The following is a 19145-nucleotide window of genomic DNA, read 5'->3' on the forward strand; positions in this document are numbered from 1 at the left end:
CAACCTCCGCCTCCTGGGTTCAGGCAATTCTCCTGCCTCAGCCTCCCCAGCAGCTGGGATTATAGGCACGCGCCACCATGCCCAGCTAATTTTTTGTGGTTTTTAGTAGAGACGGGGTTTCACCATGTTGACCAGGATGGTCTCGATCTCTTGACCTCGTGATCCACCCGCCTCGGCCTCCCAAAGTGCTGGGATTACAGGCGTGAGCCACCGCGCCCGGCCTAAGCTATCTTTCTTTCTTCCTTTTCAGGTTTAACCTTTTCTTTCTTTCTTTCTTTCTTTTCTTTTCTTTTTTTTTTTTTTTTGCCAGCAACTTAACATTCTTGGAGTATACACTTTTAACCTTTTCTTACGTTTCAAAGATCTCTTTTCATTGTTTTTAAAAATGTTGTCTCCTGTGTATTTAAGTGTAAATTTACCATTATGTTATTAGTTATCTGTCTCACTTTTATCTTTGTTCTGTTTTTTTTTTTTCTTACATTATTTTGGATTAACTATTTTTTTATTTTTAAGTATTAAGTATTTTTTTATTATTTTCTTACTCCTTTATTAGCTTATTATTTATACAGTCATCCTTCAGGGGGCTTGGTTTCAAGACTTCCCCCAGATACCAAAGTCTACAGATATCATGGTATTTAGATATAGTCTATGCACCCCCTCTTGTATACTTTAAATCATCTCTAGATTCCTTATAATCCCTAATATAGACCAAGCTCAGTGGCTCATGCCTATAATCTCAACACTTCTGAGAATATGGGAGAATGGCTTGAGGCCAGGAGTTGGAGACCAGCCTGGGCAAAATAGTGAGACTCCGTCTCTACTTAAAATAAAAATATTAATAAAATGCCCGGCACAGTGTAAATGCTGTATAAATAGTTGTTAAATTGCATTTTTTGATTTGTTTTGTATTTTTGAAACGGAGTTTTGCTCTTGTTGCGCAGGTTGGAGTGCAATAGCACAATCTCATCTCACTGCAACCTCCGCTTCCCACGTTCAAGCAACTCTCCTGCCGCAAGCTTCTGAGGAGCTGGGGTTACAGGTGCCTGCCACCATGCCCAGCTAATTTTTGTATTTTTAGTACAGACAAGGTTTCACTATTTTGGTCAGTCTGACCTTGAACTCCTGACCTCGTGATCTACGCGCCTTGGCCTCCCAAAGTGCTGGGATTACAGGCGTGAGCCACTGTGCCCGGCAAATTGCATTGTTTAGGGAATAATGACAAGTAAATAATGGCTAGTACAGGCTCAGTTTTTTTTCTTGAGTATATTTGATCCACGGTTGCTTAAAACCATAAGTGTAGATTCCATGGATATAAAAGGCCTACTATACATTCTTTTTCTATTATTTAGAAAAAGAATGTTGACCAGGCACGGTGACTCATGCCTCTCCCAGCACTTTAGGAGGTGAAGGCGGCTGGATTATCTGAGGTCAGGAGTTCGAGACCAGCCTGGTCAATGTAGTGAAACCCCTTCTCTACTCAAAATACAAAAATTAGTCATGTGTGGTGGCACAAGTCTTTAGTCCCAGCTACCAGCAGGCTGAGGCTGGATAATGGCCTAAATTCAGGAGGTAGAGATTACAATGGTCCGAGATCATGCCACTGCACTCCAGCTTGGGTGACAGAGCAAGACTCGGTCTCAAAAATAAAAACAACCAAAAAAAGAAAAAGAATATTATAATAAATGTGATAAAATTCATTTTTAAACTTATCTTGTGCAGTCATGCATCACTTAACAATGAGGATATGTTTTTAGAGATGGGTTAGGCAATTTCATCATGCTAACACCATAGAGTGTATTCAGACCTAGATGGTATAGCCTACTACGTCTAGGCTATGTGGTATATAGCCTATTGCTTTTAGGCTATAAACCTCTATGGCGTGTTATCGTACTGAATACAGTGGGCAGGTATAACACAGTGGTAAATATGTATCTAAATATATCTAAACATAGAAAAAGATATAGAAGGTATGGTATTATAATATTATGTAACCACCTCATGTATGAAATTTGTCATTGATCAAAGTGTGTAGCACATGACTGTACTATAAATTAGTCCTTTACCACTTTTTCAACAATGCAAGAACTTTTAGAATATTTGTAACTGCATTTATTTCTCTTAAGACTTATGTGTTCTTGTCAGCATAAATTTTAATTTTCTGTTTATTTCAAACCCTCAAAACATAGTTATTATTTGTTTAGATTTAGACATTTTAACCTTGGTGTGGTAGCTCATACCTGTAATCCCAGCATTTTTGGAGGCCTAGGCGGGAAGATCACTTGAGTTCAGGAGTGTCAGACCAGCCTGGGCAACATAGTGAGACCTTGTCTCTACTAAAATTCAAAAATATTAGCTGGGCATGGTGGTACATACCTGTAGTCCCAGTTAATTGGGAGGCTGAAGTGGGAGGATCTCTTGAGCCTAAGAAGTCGAGGCTACATTGAGCCCTGACTGTGTCACTGTACTCTAGCTGAAGTGGGAGGATCTCTTGAGCCTAAGGAATCAAGGCTGCATTGAGCCCTGACCATGTCACTGCATTCTAGCCTGGACAGCAGAGCAAGGGCCTGTCTGAAAAACAAACAAATACTAACAACAAAAACCATTTTAACCTCTACATTGCTCTGCCTGCCTCTGTGTTCTGATGAGAAAAAAACTGTGCCAAACAGTGAGCTCATCATCTCTCCAAGGTTTCCTTTTCTCTTGGATCCTGATCCCCCAAGTTCTTACTGCCTTTGTACCCAGATAATGTCTTTTTGTTGTTGTTTCTGAGACACAGTCTCGCTCTGTCGACCAGGCTGGAATGCAGTGGTGCGATCTTAGCTCACTGCAACTTCTGCCTGTTAGGTTCAAGCGATTCTCCTACCTGTCAACCTTTCGAGTAGCTGGGATAACAGGCTCTTGCCGCTTCGACCAGCTAATTTTTTTGTATTTTTGGTAGAGATAGGGTTTCACCGTGTTGGCCAGGCTGCCTTGAACTGCTGACAAGTGATCCACCTACCTTGGCCTCCCAAAGTGCTGGGATTAGAGGTGTGAGCCACCGTGTCCGGCCACCTGCTAATGTTTTAAAGCAGGTATTACTCTTTTTTTTCTAGTTTTTCTAGTTCCCAGGGGACAGAGTATGTCCAAACCAACCTAGCCCATCACTGTAGGATGTGGAATTTTTCATTTATTTCTAATATAGTCTTAAAAACATTAACTTTAGACTGCTTCTCTGATACTGTTTATGTGCCCAAGTATAATAATGAGTCAAACAAAACTGAAACAGAAAGACTTGATATAGAACAAAGCTGGCTGAGCATGGTGGCTATAATCCCAGCACCTTGGGAGGCTGAGGTGTGTGGATCACCTGAGGTCAGGAGTTTGAGACCGGCCTGACCAACATGGCAAAACCATGTCTCTGATGAGCTCAGGAGATCCACCTGCCTTGGCCTTCTAAAGTGCTGGGATTAGGAGTGAGCCATTGCGCCCAGGCATTTGGTTTCATTTGTTTGTCAGTACTGAGATTTTCAGTGGTATTTGATACTTGTAAAGGAATGGAAAATACATCATTTTGCAAATATGGTTTCTTAGAGATGATTTTTAAATGTCTCAATGTCTGAGTATTTCAAGTTTCTTAGGAGCTAATTCATATATGTGCTTTAGGCCAGGAGAATGAATTAATGTTGATGTAGCAAGTACATCTTATGATACTACTTAAACAGGAAGTTAATTTTTAAAATATTCCAAACCAGAGGAAGTTATTTTACACATGATAGCTTTTTTCTATTTTCCTAATGAAAGATTTTTTCAAAAATTGGAAAAATTTAGGTGGAGAATCCACCTAAACACGCGGCGCGACCGCAACCTAAACACTATGAAATGTTGATTAGGATTTTCTGATTATTTCCCAATTTGATCAAATCCACTGTTACTTCCAGCGAAGAAAATCATCTATATTAAAAATATCTTTTTAAATTATACTCCAGAGTCACAGTTGTTTATAAATGGACTAGATAATTGACAGACTTTCAAACAGGTAATTCACTGTTTGCCTCTTCTCGTAGCAAGAGTCTTAGAAGCCTTCATTTTTTTCTGCCACAGTTCTCTTTTTTTTTTTCTTTTCCTATCCTCTTCTGCCAGTCTAATGCTTCTCACTCACTGTGTAGTCATAGTTAAAGAAGGCAATAAATACTTCAGGTACCTTGGTGAATTGAGTCAATGGTAATTGAGTTTAAACAGAAAGAGTAACATTTGTGTCTAAATGTTTAAAAGTTAGTTTCACTATTTCTGTAGATCTCACAGAATGATTTTTTCATTTGCTATTGCTTATTTTTTGGAGTATAAATATATTCAAAGTAGCCTATAAAATCTCCTTTTACGTAATCTGATTCATATGAAATTTTCCAAAGTTGTATAATGTTGCATTATGAAACCTATGAACATGTTCTATTATTTTGTCCTTTAAAAAATTTTTTTTAGTATGTGAGGCTATCATACGACACCAAACCTGAAGTCATTCTGCAACTTCTGCTTAAAGAATGGCAAATGGAATTACCCAAACTTGTTATCTCTGTACATGGGGGCATGCAGAAATTTGAGCTTCACCCACGAATCAAGCAGTTGCTTGGAAAAGGTCTTATTAAAGCTGCAGTTACAACCGGAGCCTGGATTTTAACTGGAGGAGTAAACACAGGTAATGTGATGATTATACCAATTTTAGTGTGTTTTAAATTTTTTCATAATATCAATTAGATATTTGAAATAAAGATCACTGAATATAGACATATTTAACTCTTTTGTTTAATAATCTAGAGTTTGTAGGTAAAAATGTTAATAGAACTTGTTTGGTTATTTTGTCTTAAAAAAACACTTTAGATTCTGATGAAGCTAGGGAAATTTGAGTTTAAAAAAAGGAAAAAAAAAAGCACTTTAGAGCAGAGTTTGAGAAACTATAGCCTGTGTGCTAAATCCAGCCGAAACCTTGAATAAAGATTTATTGGAACACTCATTTATTTACTGTATTAGCTCATTTTCGTTCTGCTATAAAGAACTTCCTGAGACTGGGTAATTTATAAAGGAAAGAGGTTGAATTGACCCACAGTTCGGCATGACTGGGAAGGCCTCAAGAAACTGAATCGTGTTGGAAGGTGAAGAGGAAGCAAGGCACCTTCTTCACAAAGCGGCAGGAAGGAGAAATGCCTAGTGAAGAGGGAAGAGCCCCTTATAAAACCATCAGATCTTGTGAGAACTCAGTCACTATCACCAGGACAGCACTGGAGAAACCACTCCCATGATTCAGTTACTTCCACCTGGTCTCTCCCTAGAAACCTGGGGATTATGGGGATTACAATTCAAGATCAGATTTGGATAGGGACACAAAGCTTAATTAGTTTATGTATTGTCTGTGGCTATTTTTGTGCTACAACAGCAAAGGTGAATAGTTGTGACAGAGACGGTATGCCCCAGTAAGCTTAAAATACTGTTTAGCCTTTTACAAAAAGGTTTTTGACCCTACTATAGAGCAAACTTTCCGACTAGTGGTAAATGGGTACAAGAATGGCAATCCATTGCCTCACCAGCAGTAAGAAGTAACTTTCAAAAATTAATTTGTAATATACTACTGTCTTTTATTCTGTATCTTCCCTATCACCTATACAGTTCAATTATAAGGAGGTCAGATTAATTTCAGTGTCTAAAGCATTTGTTTAAGTCAGCTTGCAAACATCTAATTCATAATCAGCAACTTTTTTTTTTTGAGACAGAGTCATGCTCTGTCACCCCGACTGGAGTGCATTGGTGCCATCTCAGCCCACTGCAACCTCCACCTCCCAGGTTCAAGCAATTCTCATTCCTCAGCCTCCCGAGTAGCTGGGATTACAGGTTCCTGCCGCCATAAGCGGCTAATTTTTGTATTTTCAATAGAGATGGGATTTTGCCATGTTGGTCAGGCTGGTCTTGAACTCCTGACTTCAGGTGATGCACCCGCCTTGGCCTCCCAAAGTGCTGGGATTATAGGTGTTAGCCTGTAATCCCAGCACTTTTGAACCTGATTGTGTCAGACATTTTTCAGGCTAAGAATTTATCATTCCATAAAACAGTAAAAATATCTACCTTCATGGAACTTATATTTTAGTAGGGGAGATGCAGATAAGAAACAGATAACTCAGTAATGTATAACGTGTTAGATGTTGACAAGTGTTATGCAGACACATGAAGTCAAGAAGACGAATAGTGAGGGATGATGGAAGGGCTACTATTTTGTTACATGGTCAAGGAGAGCTGATAAGGTGACATTTGAGGAGAGAAGGAAATGAGGAAGCAAAATATAAGAAAAATATAAGGCAGAGCACGTAAAGGGGAGGAGATGGCTTGTGTGTTGGAAGAATAGTAAGAACAGTCTAATATACCTTGAGTGGAATAAGCAAAGAGTGCCAGGTGATGAAGTCAGAAGTTACTGATGTATGGTGTTAGAGAAACATGGTAACTAGTAAAGACAAAGGCAGATCATCACGTGAGGCCTTGTGGACCATTATAAGCACTTTGGCTTCTGTTCTGAATGAGAAGAGGTTTTAAGTAGAGAGTCAACAGTTGCAAAGATCACTTGGGTGACGTTTTCGAAATGTAGCGTAAGTAGGCAGGGAAGCAGTTGAAAGACCTGTGAAGATGCTATTTTCATAATCTGGGTGAGGGATGAAATCTTATACGTTATGGAGATCACATTGAGTGATGGATTAGTTTGCCAGGGCTGCTATAACAAAATATCACAGACTGGGTGGCTTAAACAACAGAAATTTGTTTTCTCATGGTTTGGGAGGCTAAAAGTCAAGGAGTAAGTATCAGCAGATTTGCTTTCTCCTGGGGTCTCTCTCTCTGGCTTGCAGATGGTCACCTTCATGTCGTGTCCTTCCTCTCATGGCCTCCTGTGTATAGGCATTTCTGGGTGTTTCCTTTTGTATTCAAATTTCTTTGTAAGATTACCAGTTGACGGCCAGACGCGATGGCTCACGCCTGTAATCCCAGCCCTTTGGGAGGCCGAGGCGAGACCAGCCTGACCAACATGGAGAATCCCCGTCTATACTAAAAATGCAAAATTAGCTGGGCATGGTGGCGCATGCCTTTAATCCCAGCTACTTGGGAGGCTGAGGCAGGAGAATCAATTGAACCGGGAGGCTGAGGCTGCAGTGAGCCGAGACCACACCACTGCATTCCAGCCTGGCCAACAAGAATAAAATTCTGTCTTAAAAAAACAAAACAAAACACCAGTTGGATATTCAGGGCCACTCCAGAGGCCTCATTTTAAATTAATTCTCACCTATTTAAAGGCCCTGCCTCTAAGTACCGTAATATTTTGAGGTATCATCACATGTTTAAAGGCCCTGTCTCCAGCTACAGTCATATTTTGAGGTATTGGAAGTTAGCGGACACAATTCAGACCGTAAGAAGTAATAATGGGCCAGGCATGGTGGTTCATGCCTGTAATCCCAGCACTTTGGGAAGCTGAGGTGGGAGGATCACTTGAGCCCAGGAGTTCAAAACTAGCCTGGGCAGCATGGTAAGACACTGTTTCTACCAAAAAAAAAAAAAAAAAAAAAAGAATAACCAGGCATGGTGGTATGTGCCTACCATCATAACTATTTGGAAGACTGAGGTGGAAGGATTGCTTGAGCCTGGGATGACAAGGCTATAGTGAGCCAAGCCACGATCACACTACTACACTCCAGCCTGGGCAATAGAGTGAGACCTCGTCTCCCTCCCTAAAAAAAAAGAAGTGATAATAAGGAGTTACGTGTTCCTTGGAACTGCCTTTTATTACTTTTCTCCCTCATTTTTGACTGAAAAGAGACTTTCGTAGTTGTTTATTGTTTGTGTGTGTGTTTTGTGTATGGCCCTGTGCCACTGAGCTGTATTCTTAATATTTTCTAAATGATGTGTAGAAGAATAATAGAAAACTACAGTTACTTATAGGAAAAATGCAAAAACGGACTAGATGTAATAACGTGGTAAAAGTTAGTGTTATATGTGTTTCTGGCAGTTGTGATTTGATATTACGGGGTTTAGTGGGTTTTGTTCCTTTTGTGTCCTTGTGGGGTTTTTTTTGGTTTTGGTTTTGGTTTTTTTTTTGGAGACGGAGTCTCGCTCTGTCACCCCAGGCTGGAGTCCTGTGGTGCAGTCTCGGCTCACTGCAACCTCTGCCTCCCGGATTCAAGCACTTCTGCCTGAGCCTCCCAAGTAGCTGGGATTACAGGTGCCCTCTACCACGCCCTGCTAATGTTTGTATTTTTAGTGGAGACAGGGTTTCACCATGTTGGCCAGGCTGGTCTCAAACTCCTGACCTTAATGTCTGCCCGCCTTGGCCTCCCAAAGTGCTGGGATTACAGGCGTGAGCCACCAAGCCTGGCTGGTCCTGGTATATTCTTTTGTAGGTTTGGCTATGACCTTGTTTTAAGTTTGTTATGACATTGTTGCTTTATGTCTTGTATGTATAAACAAATATATCACATATTATAGTGTTACAGATTGAGCACAGGATTGTTTTGAATGGAATAAAGGCTGTAATCTCAGAACTTTATGAGGCTGAGGCAGGACCATCACATGAGCCCAAAATTCAAGACCTGCTTGGACAACATGGGAAGATCTTGTCTCTACCAAAAACAAAACAAACAAACAAAAAACAAATTAGCAGGCTGTGTTACCATGCACCTGTAGTCTACCTACTTGGGAGGTTCAGAAGGGAGTATCACTTGAATCCAGGAGTTTGAGGCTGCAGTGAGTTGTCATTGCACGACTGCATTCTTTCCTGGGGAACACTGTCTCCAAGAAAATAAAAATAACAAAATTAATAAAATTTTTTATGAACAGGTGTGGCAAAACATGTTGGCGATGCCCTCAAAGAACATGCTTCCAGATCATCTCGAAAGATTTGCACTATCGGAATAGCTCCATGGGGAGTGATTGAAAACAGAAATGATCTTGTTGGGAGAGATGTAAGAATTATTTTTAAAATTTCTTATGTTTGAAATTATGTATAAATAAAATTATAGTAAGAATAGTGCCAGTTTAAAATATTTGTGATTATATTATACTTTTCAAATTAAGTTCAAAAAGCATTTTCCTGAGGATTTCTTCTGATCTTTTTGAAAATGCATAAATATAAATAATTTATAACTATAAATAAGTTCATAAGTTTAAATGCTGTTATAGTGTTGGCACATTTTGCTTTTAGTCTTTTATAAAGTTATTTCATGTTTTTCATGTATACTAGTCTTTGTAATTAAATTTTTAATGACTACGTAAGAACTTTATTCTAAGAATAGGAAGTAGGAGTCAAATACTAGTGTTTTGTTTGAATAGGTTAAAGATGTGTGAATTGGTTATAGATGTTTATCAAGACTATTAAAAAGAATTACTGACTGTGCGCCGTGGCTCATACCTGTAATCCCAGCACTTTGGAAGATGAGGTGGGCCAGTCACTGGAGATCAGTAGTTCAGGACCAGCCTAGCCAACATGGTGAAACCCCATCTCTACTAAAAATACAAAAATTAGCTGGGCATGGTAGCACAGGCCTCCCCAGCTACTCGATAGGCTGAGGTGGGAGAATTGCTTGAAACTGGGAGGCAGAGGTTGCAGTGAGCTGAGATTGTACCACTGCACTCCAGCCTGGAGTGACAAAGCAAAATCAGTCTCATAAATAAATTAATACATGCAGTTACTGAATTATAACAATGTCTTACTAAATTTCTAATGTTAGCTTTAAAGAATCTACTCATGGCTAGAAAAATAATATGACATTTTATTGTTTTTTACTGTGACTTTGTTTTTTTTTTTGAGATGGAATTTTGCTCTTGTTGCCCAGGCTGGAGTGCAGTGACAAGATCTGGGGACACTGCAACCTCTGCCTCCCGCATCCAAATGATTCTCCTGCCTCAGCCTCCTGAGTAGCTGGGACTACAGGTGCCTGCCATCATCCTAGGCTAATTTTTGTAGTTTTTGTAGAGACAGGGTTTCACCACGTTGGCCAGGCTGGTTTTGAACTCCTAACCTCAGGTGATCCACCTTCCTCAGCCTCCCAAAGTGCTGGGATTATAGACGTGAGCCACCATGCCCAGGCCCAATGTCTTTTATGTATTGTAGTTTATTCACTTAATCTGATAATAGTTTCTTTGCACTATTTACTCATTTACTGCTTCTCTCTTTGCATGTGATGATGAAATGTATAATTTTGTAATACTGGTCAAGATATAATCATGTGTTTCAACTCATTGATTAATCTTCAGCTGCTTAAAATTTTATGCTTTTTGATACATTCTTTGTTATTTCATATTTATTTCTGTATGTAAAATAGAATTTTATTTCTTGTCTTTACAGATTATTTCAAAATTTATTTTACATTATACTGTATTTAATCCTGCTCACTAACTCTTATGTTTGCTGTTGTTTAGGTGGTTGCTCCTTATCAAACCTTGTTGAACCCCCTGAGCAAATTGAATGTTTTGAATAATCTACATTCTCATTTCATATTGGTGGATGATGGCACCGTTGGAAAGTATGGGGCAGAAGTCAGACTGAGAAGAGAACTTGAAAAAACTATTAATCAGCAAAGAATTCATGCTAGTAAGGGAATTCACAAATTTGTTATTGTTGGAATTGTTCTGGGCTGTATTAATAGCCAACAGTATTCTAAGAAGATAGAATGTTCTTTGAAGTGCATTTTCTTACATAGCAAGATAATATATGAAAAAACCAACAGTGGTTGATTTTAGACAAAGTGATAAGACCAAGGAAAAGGAGTCAGAATTGGGCACTCAGTTATGAAGGCTAAAACCAAAAAGGTTCATTGGAAGCCCTGTTGTTATTGCAGTCCCATTGCAGCCCAAGGAATTCATAAATATTCTTAATGTGTGATTTATTCCAATACAAGGCTATGAAATTCAAGATTGAAAACTAAAAGGGAAAAAAAAATTACTAAAAGAATGAAATCAGCTTAAAATTTATAAAATGAGTATCACTGTTTGGCTAAATGTGCCTTAAAAGTTGTATTCCTGGGACTGATTTTCCTTTCCAACCATGTCCGTATTTTCTTGGTTCAACATCTAAATTTTTATTTCAAATAAAGGAAAAGTTGTAATCCAAGGACACTAAGAAGTTGAGCACTGTGACAAAGTGAAATAGAAATTTAAAAACTATAGAACAGTGTTTACAGATTTTGGTGGAATCAGAGCTTTTGCTAAAAGTTAAGAAGGCTGGGCGCGGTGGCTCACGCCTGTAATCTCAGCACTTTGGGAGGCTGAGGCAGGTGGATCACCTGAGGTCAGGTGTTCAAGACCAGCTTGGCCAATATGGTGAAACCCCGTATCTCCTAAAAATACAAAAAATCAGCTGGGTGTGCCTGTAATCCTAGCTACTCAGGAGGCTAAGACAGGAGAATCACTTGAGCTCAGGAAGCAGAGTTTGTAGTGACGGAGATCTCGTCACTGCATTCCAGCCTGGGTGACAGAGCGAAACTCCTCAAAAAAAAAAAAGTTAAGAATGGTTTATAGTTCTACAGTTACCCTTTATTTGTTTGTTTATTTGCTTGCTTGCATTTTCTCAGTGCACTGCAAGTTATTGTAAAAGCAAAAATTCACATTCTTTACGAATTTTGTTCTGTTACTCTTCTAGAGGTCTTGGAATTTTATTGATCAGTTCCAGTTATATAATTCTGTCACCCATTTCTTCTTTAATTTTTAAGTTTTTTCATTTTTCCTTTTTTTACAAACACTGCATGTGGCATTTGAGACAGTCATTAATTTCTATATTAATGTCTCAGCACATTTGGAATCAGAAATACATGTTTTGAAAATGAATAAAAACAGGCCGGGTGTGGTGGCTCACGCCTGTAATCCCAGCACTTTGGGAGTCTGAGGCGAGCAGATCACAGATCAGGACTTGAAGACCAGCCTGGCCAATATGGTGAAACCCTGTCTCTAATAAAAACACAAAAATTAGCCAGGCGTGGTGGCTTGTGCCTGTAGTTCCAGCTGCTTGGGAGTCTGAGGCAGGAGAATTGCTTGAACTGGGGAGGAAGAGTTTGCAGTGAGCTGAGATTGCACCGCTGCACTCCAGCCTGGGCAACAGAGCAATACTCTGTCTCAGAGATAAAAAGTAAAACTGATAATATGTTAGAAGTTCAACTAATGTAGTATTAAAAAGCAAACTAAAAAATTAGTGTCTTACATTTCTCGTCAAGAGCTCAATAAAATATAGAAAACAAATTTTTACTTTTAAGTAGTGGACATGTAAATTATTTGATGTGTGTTAAATTATCTATTGGATTTTCTAATTTTGTCATTTAGAGAACAGCCTGTAAGATAGTGACAAAGTAATATATTCATTATTTCATTTACTTATGTGAACTGGTATCAGGTGGAGCACTTAAAGTCAGGCCAACACAGTCTTAGACATGTTTTTGCTTTTTATTTTAATTTTTAGTAAAATTAAAATTGGAGTACTGAATTTTGCCTGCATTTTTTTCTTGGAGAGAAACTTGCTTGGGATGAAATAATTTTTTAATTTAACTTTGCTCTTTTTAGGAATTGGCCAAGGTGTCCCTGTGGTGGCACTTATATTTGAGGGGGGGCCAAATGTTATCCTCACAGTTCTTGAATATCTTCAGGAAAGCCCCCCTGTTCCAGTAGTTGTATGTGAAGGAACAGGCAGAGCTGCAGATCTACTAGCATATATTCATAAACAAACAGAAGAAGGAGGGTAAGTGTATGACAACATTTTAATGAATTTATTTATTTTATTATTATTTTTTGAGATGGAGTCTTGCTCTGTGTCCCAGCCTGGGTGGAATGCAGTAGTGCAGTCTTGGCTCACTGCAACCTCTGCCTCCTGGTTTCAAGTGATTCTCCTGCCTCAGCCTCCTGAGTTGCTGGGATTACAGGCATGAGCCACCACGTCCAGCTAATTTTTTAATTTTTTTATTTTTATTTTTTGGTAGAGACGGGGTTTCACTGTGTTGGCCAGGCTGGTCTTGAACTCCTGACCTCAAGCAATCCACCCATCTTGGCCTCCCAAAGTTCTGGGATTATAGGCCATGTGAGCCACCATGCCTGGCCCATTTTAATGAATTTATTCAAGAGGCTTGTGGTTTTTCGAATACAGAGTTGGATTCCTCTCTGTGTTTTATGAACATGAAAATTTCAAGTTTAATAAAATACTTTGTTAATGATTGAGGAAATAACCTGACTCATATGTTATTGGAACAAATTAAAACTATCTTCATGGAACAGTTTTGTAAGATCTGTCAAACATAGAGGCACTTGTCTTTTAACCTAGTAGTTTCATTTTGGGGAATTGTTCCTACAGATGTACATCTGTGAAATAATGTATGTATAAAGCTACTCATTACTGGGTTCTTTGTAAAAGTAAAAGATTGGAACAAAGTACAACATGAGAAGATTACCAAAATATATACAGGAAAAAAGGAAGGTATAGAGAAGCATATATATTGTGCCACATTTTATATGTAATAAAAGGAAAGGGGATAATTATTTGTGTATGCAGAAATACATTTTGGAAAGTTATATGAGTAAATGATTCCTGAAAATAGTTGTGATAGAACTGGGCATTTGAAAGACAGTGGGAAGGAGACTTAACACTATTAATTTAATATTTTAACATTTTATATTTTCTACTATATTTTTGAGCCATGTATAAATATATTAAGTATTCAAAAAAGAAAAATGTGAGTGCTTTTGTTTAAAAATATCATAGTGAAATACTACCTTATACATCATAAGTATCTTAAAATTATTTTTATACAGTGTCTTATGTGAGTACTGATACTGCCACACATACTTTTTGATAAAATTCATAAAGTAGTTCAACGACAAAAATGACTTCATATATTTTCCTTTTAAGATTTATATTGGTGGCCTCATGAAGGAGAAAATAATCCCACTTAAGGTCAAGTATTTAATATTAATACATTATTTTCCAAGATCTTACATGGATCTACCTGTACTTCATATTGATCATACGAATAATGAAAGATGAAATCAGTGAATTAATTTATGTTTCCTTTTATTCCAGGAATCTTCCTGATGCAGCAGAGCCCGATATTATTTCCACTATCAAAAAAACATTTAATTTTGGTCAGAGTGAAGCAGTTCATTTATTTCAAACTCTGATGGAGTGCATGAAAAGAAAGGAGCTTGTAAGTAGATTTCAGCAGAAATTTAAAAAGCTAAGCCTTTTCTTTCTTGCAAAGCACATCTAAGTTGGTGAAATACTTTTGTTTTCAATTTGGATTTTAAACTTTGAAATCTTTATTAACCATATAAATATGTCATTTATTGGTCTGTTCAAACTGAGAGGTTTTATAGGAGGATTGTAGTTTTTTATATGGCGTTGAGACTGTGTATTTGTGCTTCTGTTTTAGGAAAGTAACTAGGGCTCAACAGATCATGTTCAGTACCAAGGAAGAACTGTAAAGAGTTGTTAATGGCTTCTCTAATAAAATATTTGAAAAAAAAAATCTTAAATGTGCTTCAGCCTATTAAAGATCAGTGGTGTTTAAGTCATGTAAATGTGGGCTTAAGTTTTCGAAGATAAAATTTTTTAGCAAACCTATAAATAGATAATATAACGTGATTTGATTTCCTGTCTTTTGTAAACTATGAAATAAAGTTGGCTGGAAATTTTTTATTGGAGTATAATAATCTTTCATTTCTTTTTTTCTTTCTTTTTTGGAGACAGAGTCTTGCTCTGTTGCTCAGGCTGTAGTGCAGTGGTGCAATCTCAGCTCACTGCAACCTCTGCCTTCCGGGTGCAAGCGATTCTCCTGCCTCAGCCTCCCGAGTAGCTGGGACTACAGGTGTGTGCCACCACGGCTGGCTGATTTTTATATTTTCACTAGAGATGGTGTTTCACCATGTTGGCCAGGCTGGTCTCAAACTCCAGACCTCAGGTGATACTCCCACCTTGACCTCTCAAAGTACTGGAATTACAAGCACGAGCCATGTGCCTGGCCATCTTTCACTTTATGAAAAATGTTATTAAATTACAGTTTCTGAAATGGTGCTATGTTTCAAGTAATTTAAAGACATTTACAATAAAAAGATTGACTAAAACATTTCTCATTCAAGAATGCATACATTATATGAGCATGTAAATTTTCATTCTGTGTAAGGAACTGTAGGATTTATTTACTCTGATAAGGAATCTGTAGCCTCATCCCCTAAATTGTTTGCTCTAGTAAGGGACATGAGATAGTTCAAAATATGAATATAATATGAAACCAAATATTTTTATATACTTGCCATTTTATTTGGTAAATGATAAAGTCTTTAAAAATTTTTTGTTTTTTTTTGGTTGAAATAAAAGTTACTAACTGTATACATAAACAAACGTGTATGTATGTTTATGTATACATAATACATTTCTAGATACATACATAATGTATTTTGCCTCCCATAGAGTTGGAAATTACTGAGTTTTGTGATGCCTTTGCTTTAAAAATATAAAGGCATAATGTTATAAATTTATCTTTAAATAGATCACTGTTTTCCATATTGGGTCAGATGAACATCAAGATATAGATGTAGCAATACTTACTGCACTCCTGAAAGGTAAGCCTCTAAGAACTTTTTTATTTGTAAGACCTTTATTTTATATATGTATATGTATGTGTGTGTGTGTGTGTGTGTGTGTGTGTGTGTGTGTGTGTGTGTGTGTGTGTGTTTATGTATACAGAAGATAGAACCTTTTAATATGGCTAAGTGCTTGCAAAGTGAATTTTCAGTCATTTTTCTTTGTGAATTGGTTTCCTTGGCAGTAAGATAGCTTTTGATTTAAGCTTGTAGAATTTAAGAAATAAAAGCTTTTAGCAAAGTTTATGCCACCAAAGCTATTTGATAGTCCTATTAAGAATGTGTAACATCCTGGGCCAGGCACTGTGGCTCACACCCGTAATCCCAACACTTTGGGAGGCCAAGGCAGGAGGATCGCTTGAGGTCAGGAGTTTGAGACCAGCCTGGACAACATAGGCTCGTCTCTACAAAACATTTAAAAATTGGGAGGCTAAGGTGGGAATCACTTGAGCCTGGAAGGTTGAGGCTACGGTGAGCTGTGATTATGCCGCTATATTCCAGTCTGGGCAATGGAGCAATACCCTATCTTACAACAAACAAAAATTAGCCGTGCATGGTGCTGTGCACTTTATAGTCTCATCTGCTCAGGAGGCTGAGGCAGGAAGATAGCTTGAGCCCAGAGTTTGAGGTTATAGTGAGCCGTGATCACATCACTGCACTCCAGCCTGGGCGACAGCAAGACCTTATCTCTAAGAAAAAATAAAAATGTGTCACATTCTTAATCAGCTGAAAAATTAGTATTTAAAGGTCATAAGGCATTAGTTGATAGCTTTTAAAGATAGGATTTTAAAACATGCTATCTTCATTCTGAAGGGAAAATTTGAAAACTAGCGGTGTCTTCTAGGACTAAGGGATTGAAGCACGTACACACTGAACTGTTTTCCTCTCAGTATCTCCCCAAAGACATCTAACAGATAAAACAAGATTATAGTGAAAAATCTTTTCAGAAATTAGAAACTGTGACGGTATCCCATCTGCCTACTTGAAAGTTAGTGTAGAGTGGTATGCCAGGAGCACAGCACATTAAAAGGATACCATGTTTTTATTTACAAGAATTTTTTGCGTATTAGATCATAATAAATTGCCAATGCATTAAGCATTTTTAAAATACTGTGATAAAATGTATTTATATCATCTGGGATCGAGATCACAAGTGATAGGAAACCCAGAAACCAAAAAGGAAAAATAAAATTTATAAATGGGATTGCATAAAAATAAAGGCTGAGTGTGCTGGCTTACGCCTGTAATCCCAGCAATTTGGGAGGCTGAGGCGGGCAGATCACTTAAGGTCAGGAGTTGAAGACCAGCCTGGCCAACATGGTGAAAACTTGGCTCTACTAATAATACAAAAATTAGCAGGGGTCAGTGGCAGGCGCCTGTAGTCCCAGCTACTCAGGAGGCTGAGGCACAAGAATTACTTGAACGTAGGAGGTGGAGGTTGCAGTGATCTAAGATCACACCGCTGCACTACAGCCTGGGCGACAGAGTGAAACTGTCTCAAAAAAAAAAAAAGTTAAAAAGAAAGTACCATAATCCATTAATTATTTGCCATGTACTTTTCTGTGTATTAACCACTGTGTTTAAGTGGTTTACATTATTTATCTCTGTTTCTACAAGTCATGTTTCCTATGGTTTTATTCATTTTATAGATGAGGAAATGAAGGAATAGAAACGTTAAAGTGAAGGGATCAAAAAGAGCTGTTAAAAATTAATAAAAAGATGACTACTTTGTGGAAAAATGGGTCAGAACTTATGTAATAGATAATTAGTAGAGGAATCCAAATGCATGGAGAAAATATGGAAGGATGGTCAGTGTTACAGTAATAAATTTTGGGAGGCTGAGGCAAGCAGATCACTTGAGCCTAGGAGGTTGAGATCAGCCTGGGCAACATGGCAAAACCCTGTCTCTACCAAAAAATACAAAAATTACCCTGGCGTGGTGCCATGTACCTTGGGTCCCTGCTACTTGAGATGCTGAGGTGGGAGGATCAGTTGAGCCCAGGAGGCAGAGGTTGCAGTGAACCAAGATCACGCCACTGCACTGCAGCCTGGACAACAGGGAGAAACCCTGTCTCAAAAAAAGAAAGAAACTCCATTCTCCATGACACATGGAGAAATGGGTATACTTATACCTCTCCCCTGGTGGATGGTAGAAGCGATCTGAAATACTTTGTAGTATATCAAAAGCCTTAAAGTATACATCCTTGTACTCAGCAATTTGACTTCTAGAAAATCATCCTATTTGAATAATCAAGCATGTGTACAAAAACATGCTCAGCAAAAAATTCAAAATAACCTGAATATCTACCATTTGAAATATTTGTTAAATAAATTTGGCTCATCTATTAGTATATATAAGGTGGATTTATATATAATTTTAAGAAGGATCAAGGTATGATAACAAGGAAAATAAAGCAAGCTACTGAACACTTGTAGTGTGGACCCATTTTTGAATAAACAACGGAAAGTATATGTATGAGTTTGTATATGCACAGAAAAGCACCTGACAGGCTATTTTCAGAATCCTAGTAGCACTATCTCTGTGATAGAAACAGTTCATCTTTGTTTTCTTCTCATTTTTTCTGCATTTCTAAATGTTTGCAACGAATGGGAATATGTTGTTTATAGTTGGAAAGGTAAAGTTCTTAACTGTGGGGCTAATCTTAACTCTCTGAGGCAGGCTACTTCTGAATGGTGGCTGAAACCAGCTGCGTAAGTTAATTAAAGAATGGTGGGGAGATGTTGGAAGTGTTTGGGCTGGGCACTATGGCTCACACTTGTAATCCCAGCACATTGGGAGGCCAAAGTGGAAGGATCACTTGAGGCCGGGAGTTTGAGACCAGCCTGGTCCACAGAGTGAGAGTCTGTCTCTACAAAAAGTTAAAAAATTAGCCGGGTGTGGTGGTGCTCATCTGTAGTCTCAGCTGCTCGGAGGCTAAGGCGGGAGGTATGCTTGAACCCAGGAATTCAAGGCTGCAGTGTGCCACGATCACCTTTGCACTTCAGCCTGAGCAACAGACCAAGACCCCATCTCTTTTTTTTAAAAAAAGTGTTCACCTTTTAATGGAGATAAATTAATGAACCTATCAACTATTTTCTTTATTCGATTAGGTACTAATGCATCTGCATTTGACCAGCTTATCCTTACATTGGCATGGGATAGAGTTGACATTGCCAAAAATCATGTATTTGTTTATGGACAGCAGTGGCTGGTATGTAAATAATCTACATACACAATACAATTAAATTAAGTAATAAAAAAGTATTTGCGGGAACTGTGACCTGAGATGACATTTTACCTTTCTGCCAACAGTTCAAAAACAGTTTAGCTAAGTATTTCTACACTATTCTGATCCAGTTTAGGATTTAACATATACTTCTAGAGAAAACCTCATTTTTTAATAAAGTATATAGATCTCTAAGAATCTTAGAACTGAAAGAAGCTTTAGAACTCATGCTCTGTGTACAAGAGAATCCATTTTAGCATTCCCCCTGATGTTTAGACCTATTCCTTTTGTAGCCTTCTTCAT

General features: G+C 38.0%; 1 protein-coding gene across 4 annotated transcripts in view; it reads left to right on the forward strand.

Moving 5' to 3' along the window:
• The window catches only part of TRPM7 (transient receptor potential cation channel subfamily M member 7), a 124183-nt gene that overhangs the window by 42259 nt on the left and 62779 nt on the right, over positions 1-19145 (forward strand). For all 4 annotated transcript variants that reach the window (XM_032297481.1, XM_032297482.1, XM_032297483.1 and 1 more), the window contains exons 5-11: positions 4459-4672; positions 8839-8963; positions 10420-10591; positions 12550-12724; positions 14057-14180; positions 15522-15594; positions 18727-18827. In XM_032297481.1, coding sequence (XP_032153372.1) covers positions 4459-4672; positions 8839-8963; positions 10420-10591; positions 12550-12724; positions 14057-14180; positions 15522-15594; positions 18727-18827 — 984 coding nt within the window. The remainder of the gene's footprint in view (positions 1-4458; positions 4673-8838; positions 8964-10419; positions 10592-12549; positions 12725-14056; positions 14181-15521; positions 15595-18726; positions 18828-19145) is intronic.

Source organism: Sapajus apella, unplaced genomic scaffold, assembly GCF_009761245.1.
Source record: "Sapajus apella isolate SASKATOON/1434 unplaced genomic scaffold, GSC_monkey_1.0 scaffold37, whole genome shotgun sequence".
Taxonomy (NCBI): Eukaryota; Metazoa; Chordata; class Mammalia; order Primates; family Cebidae; genus Sapajus; species Sapajus apella.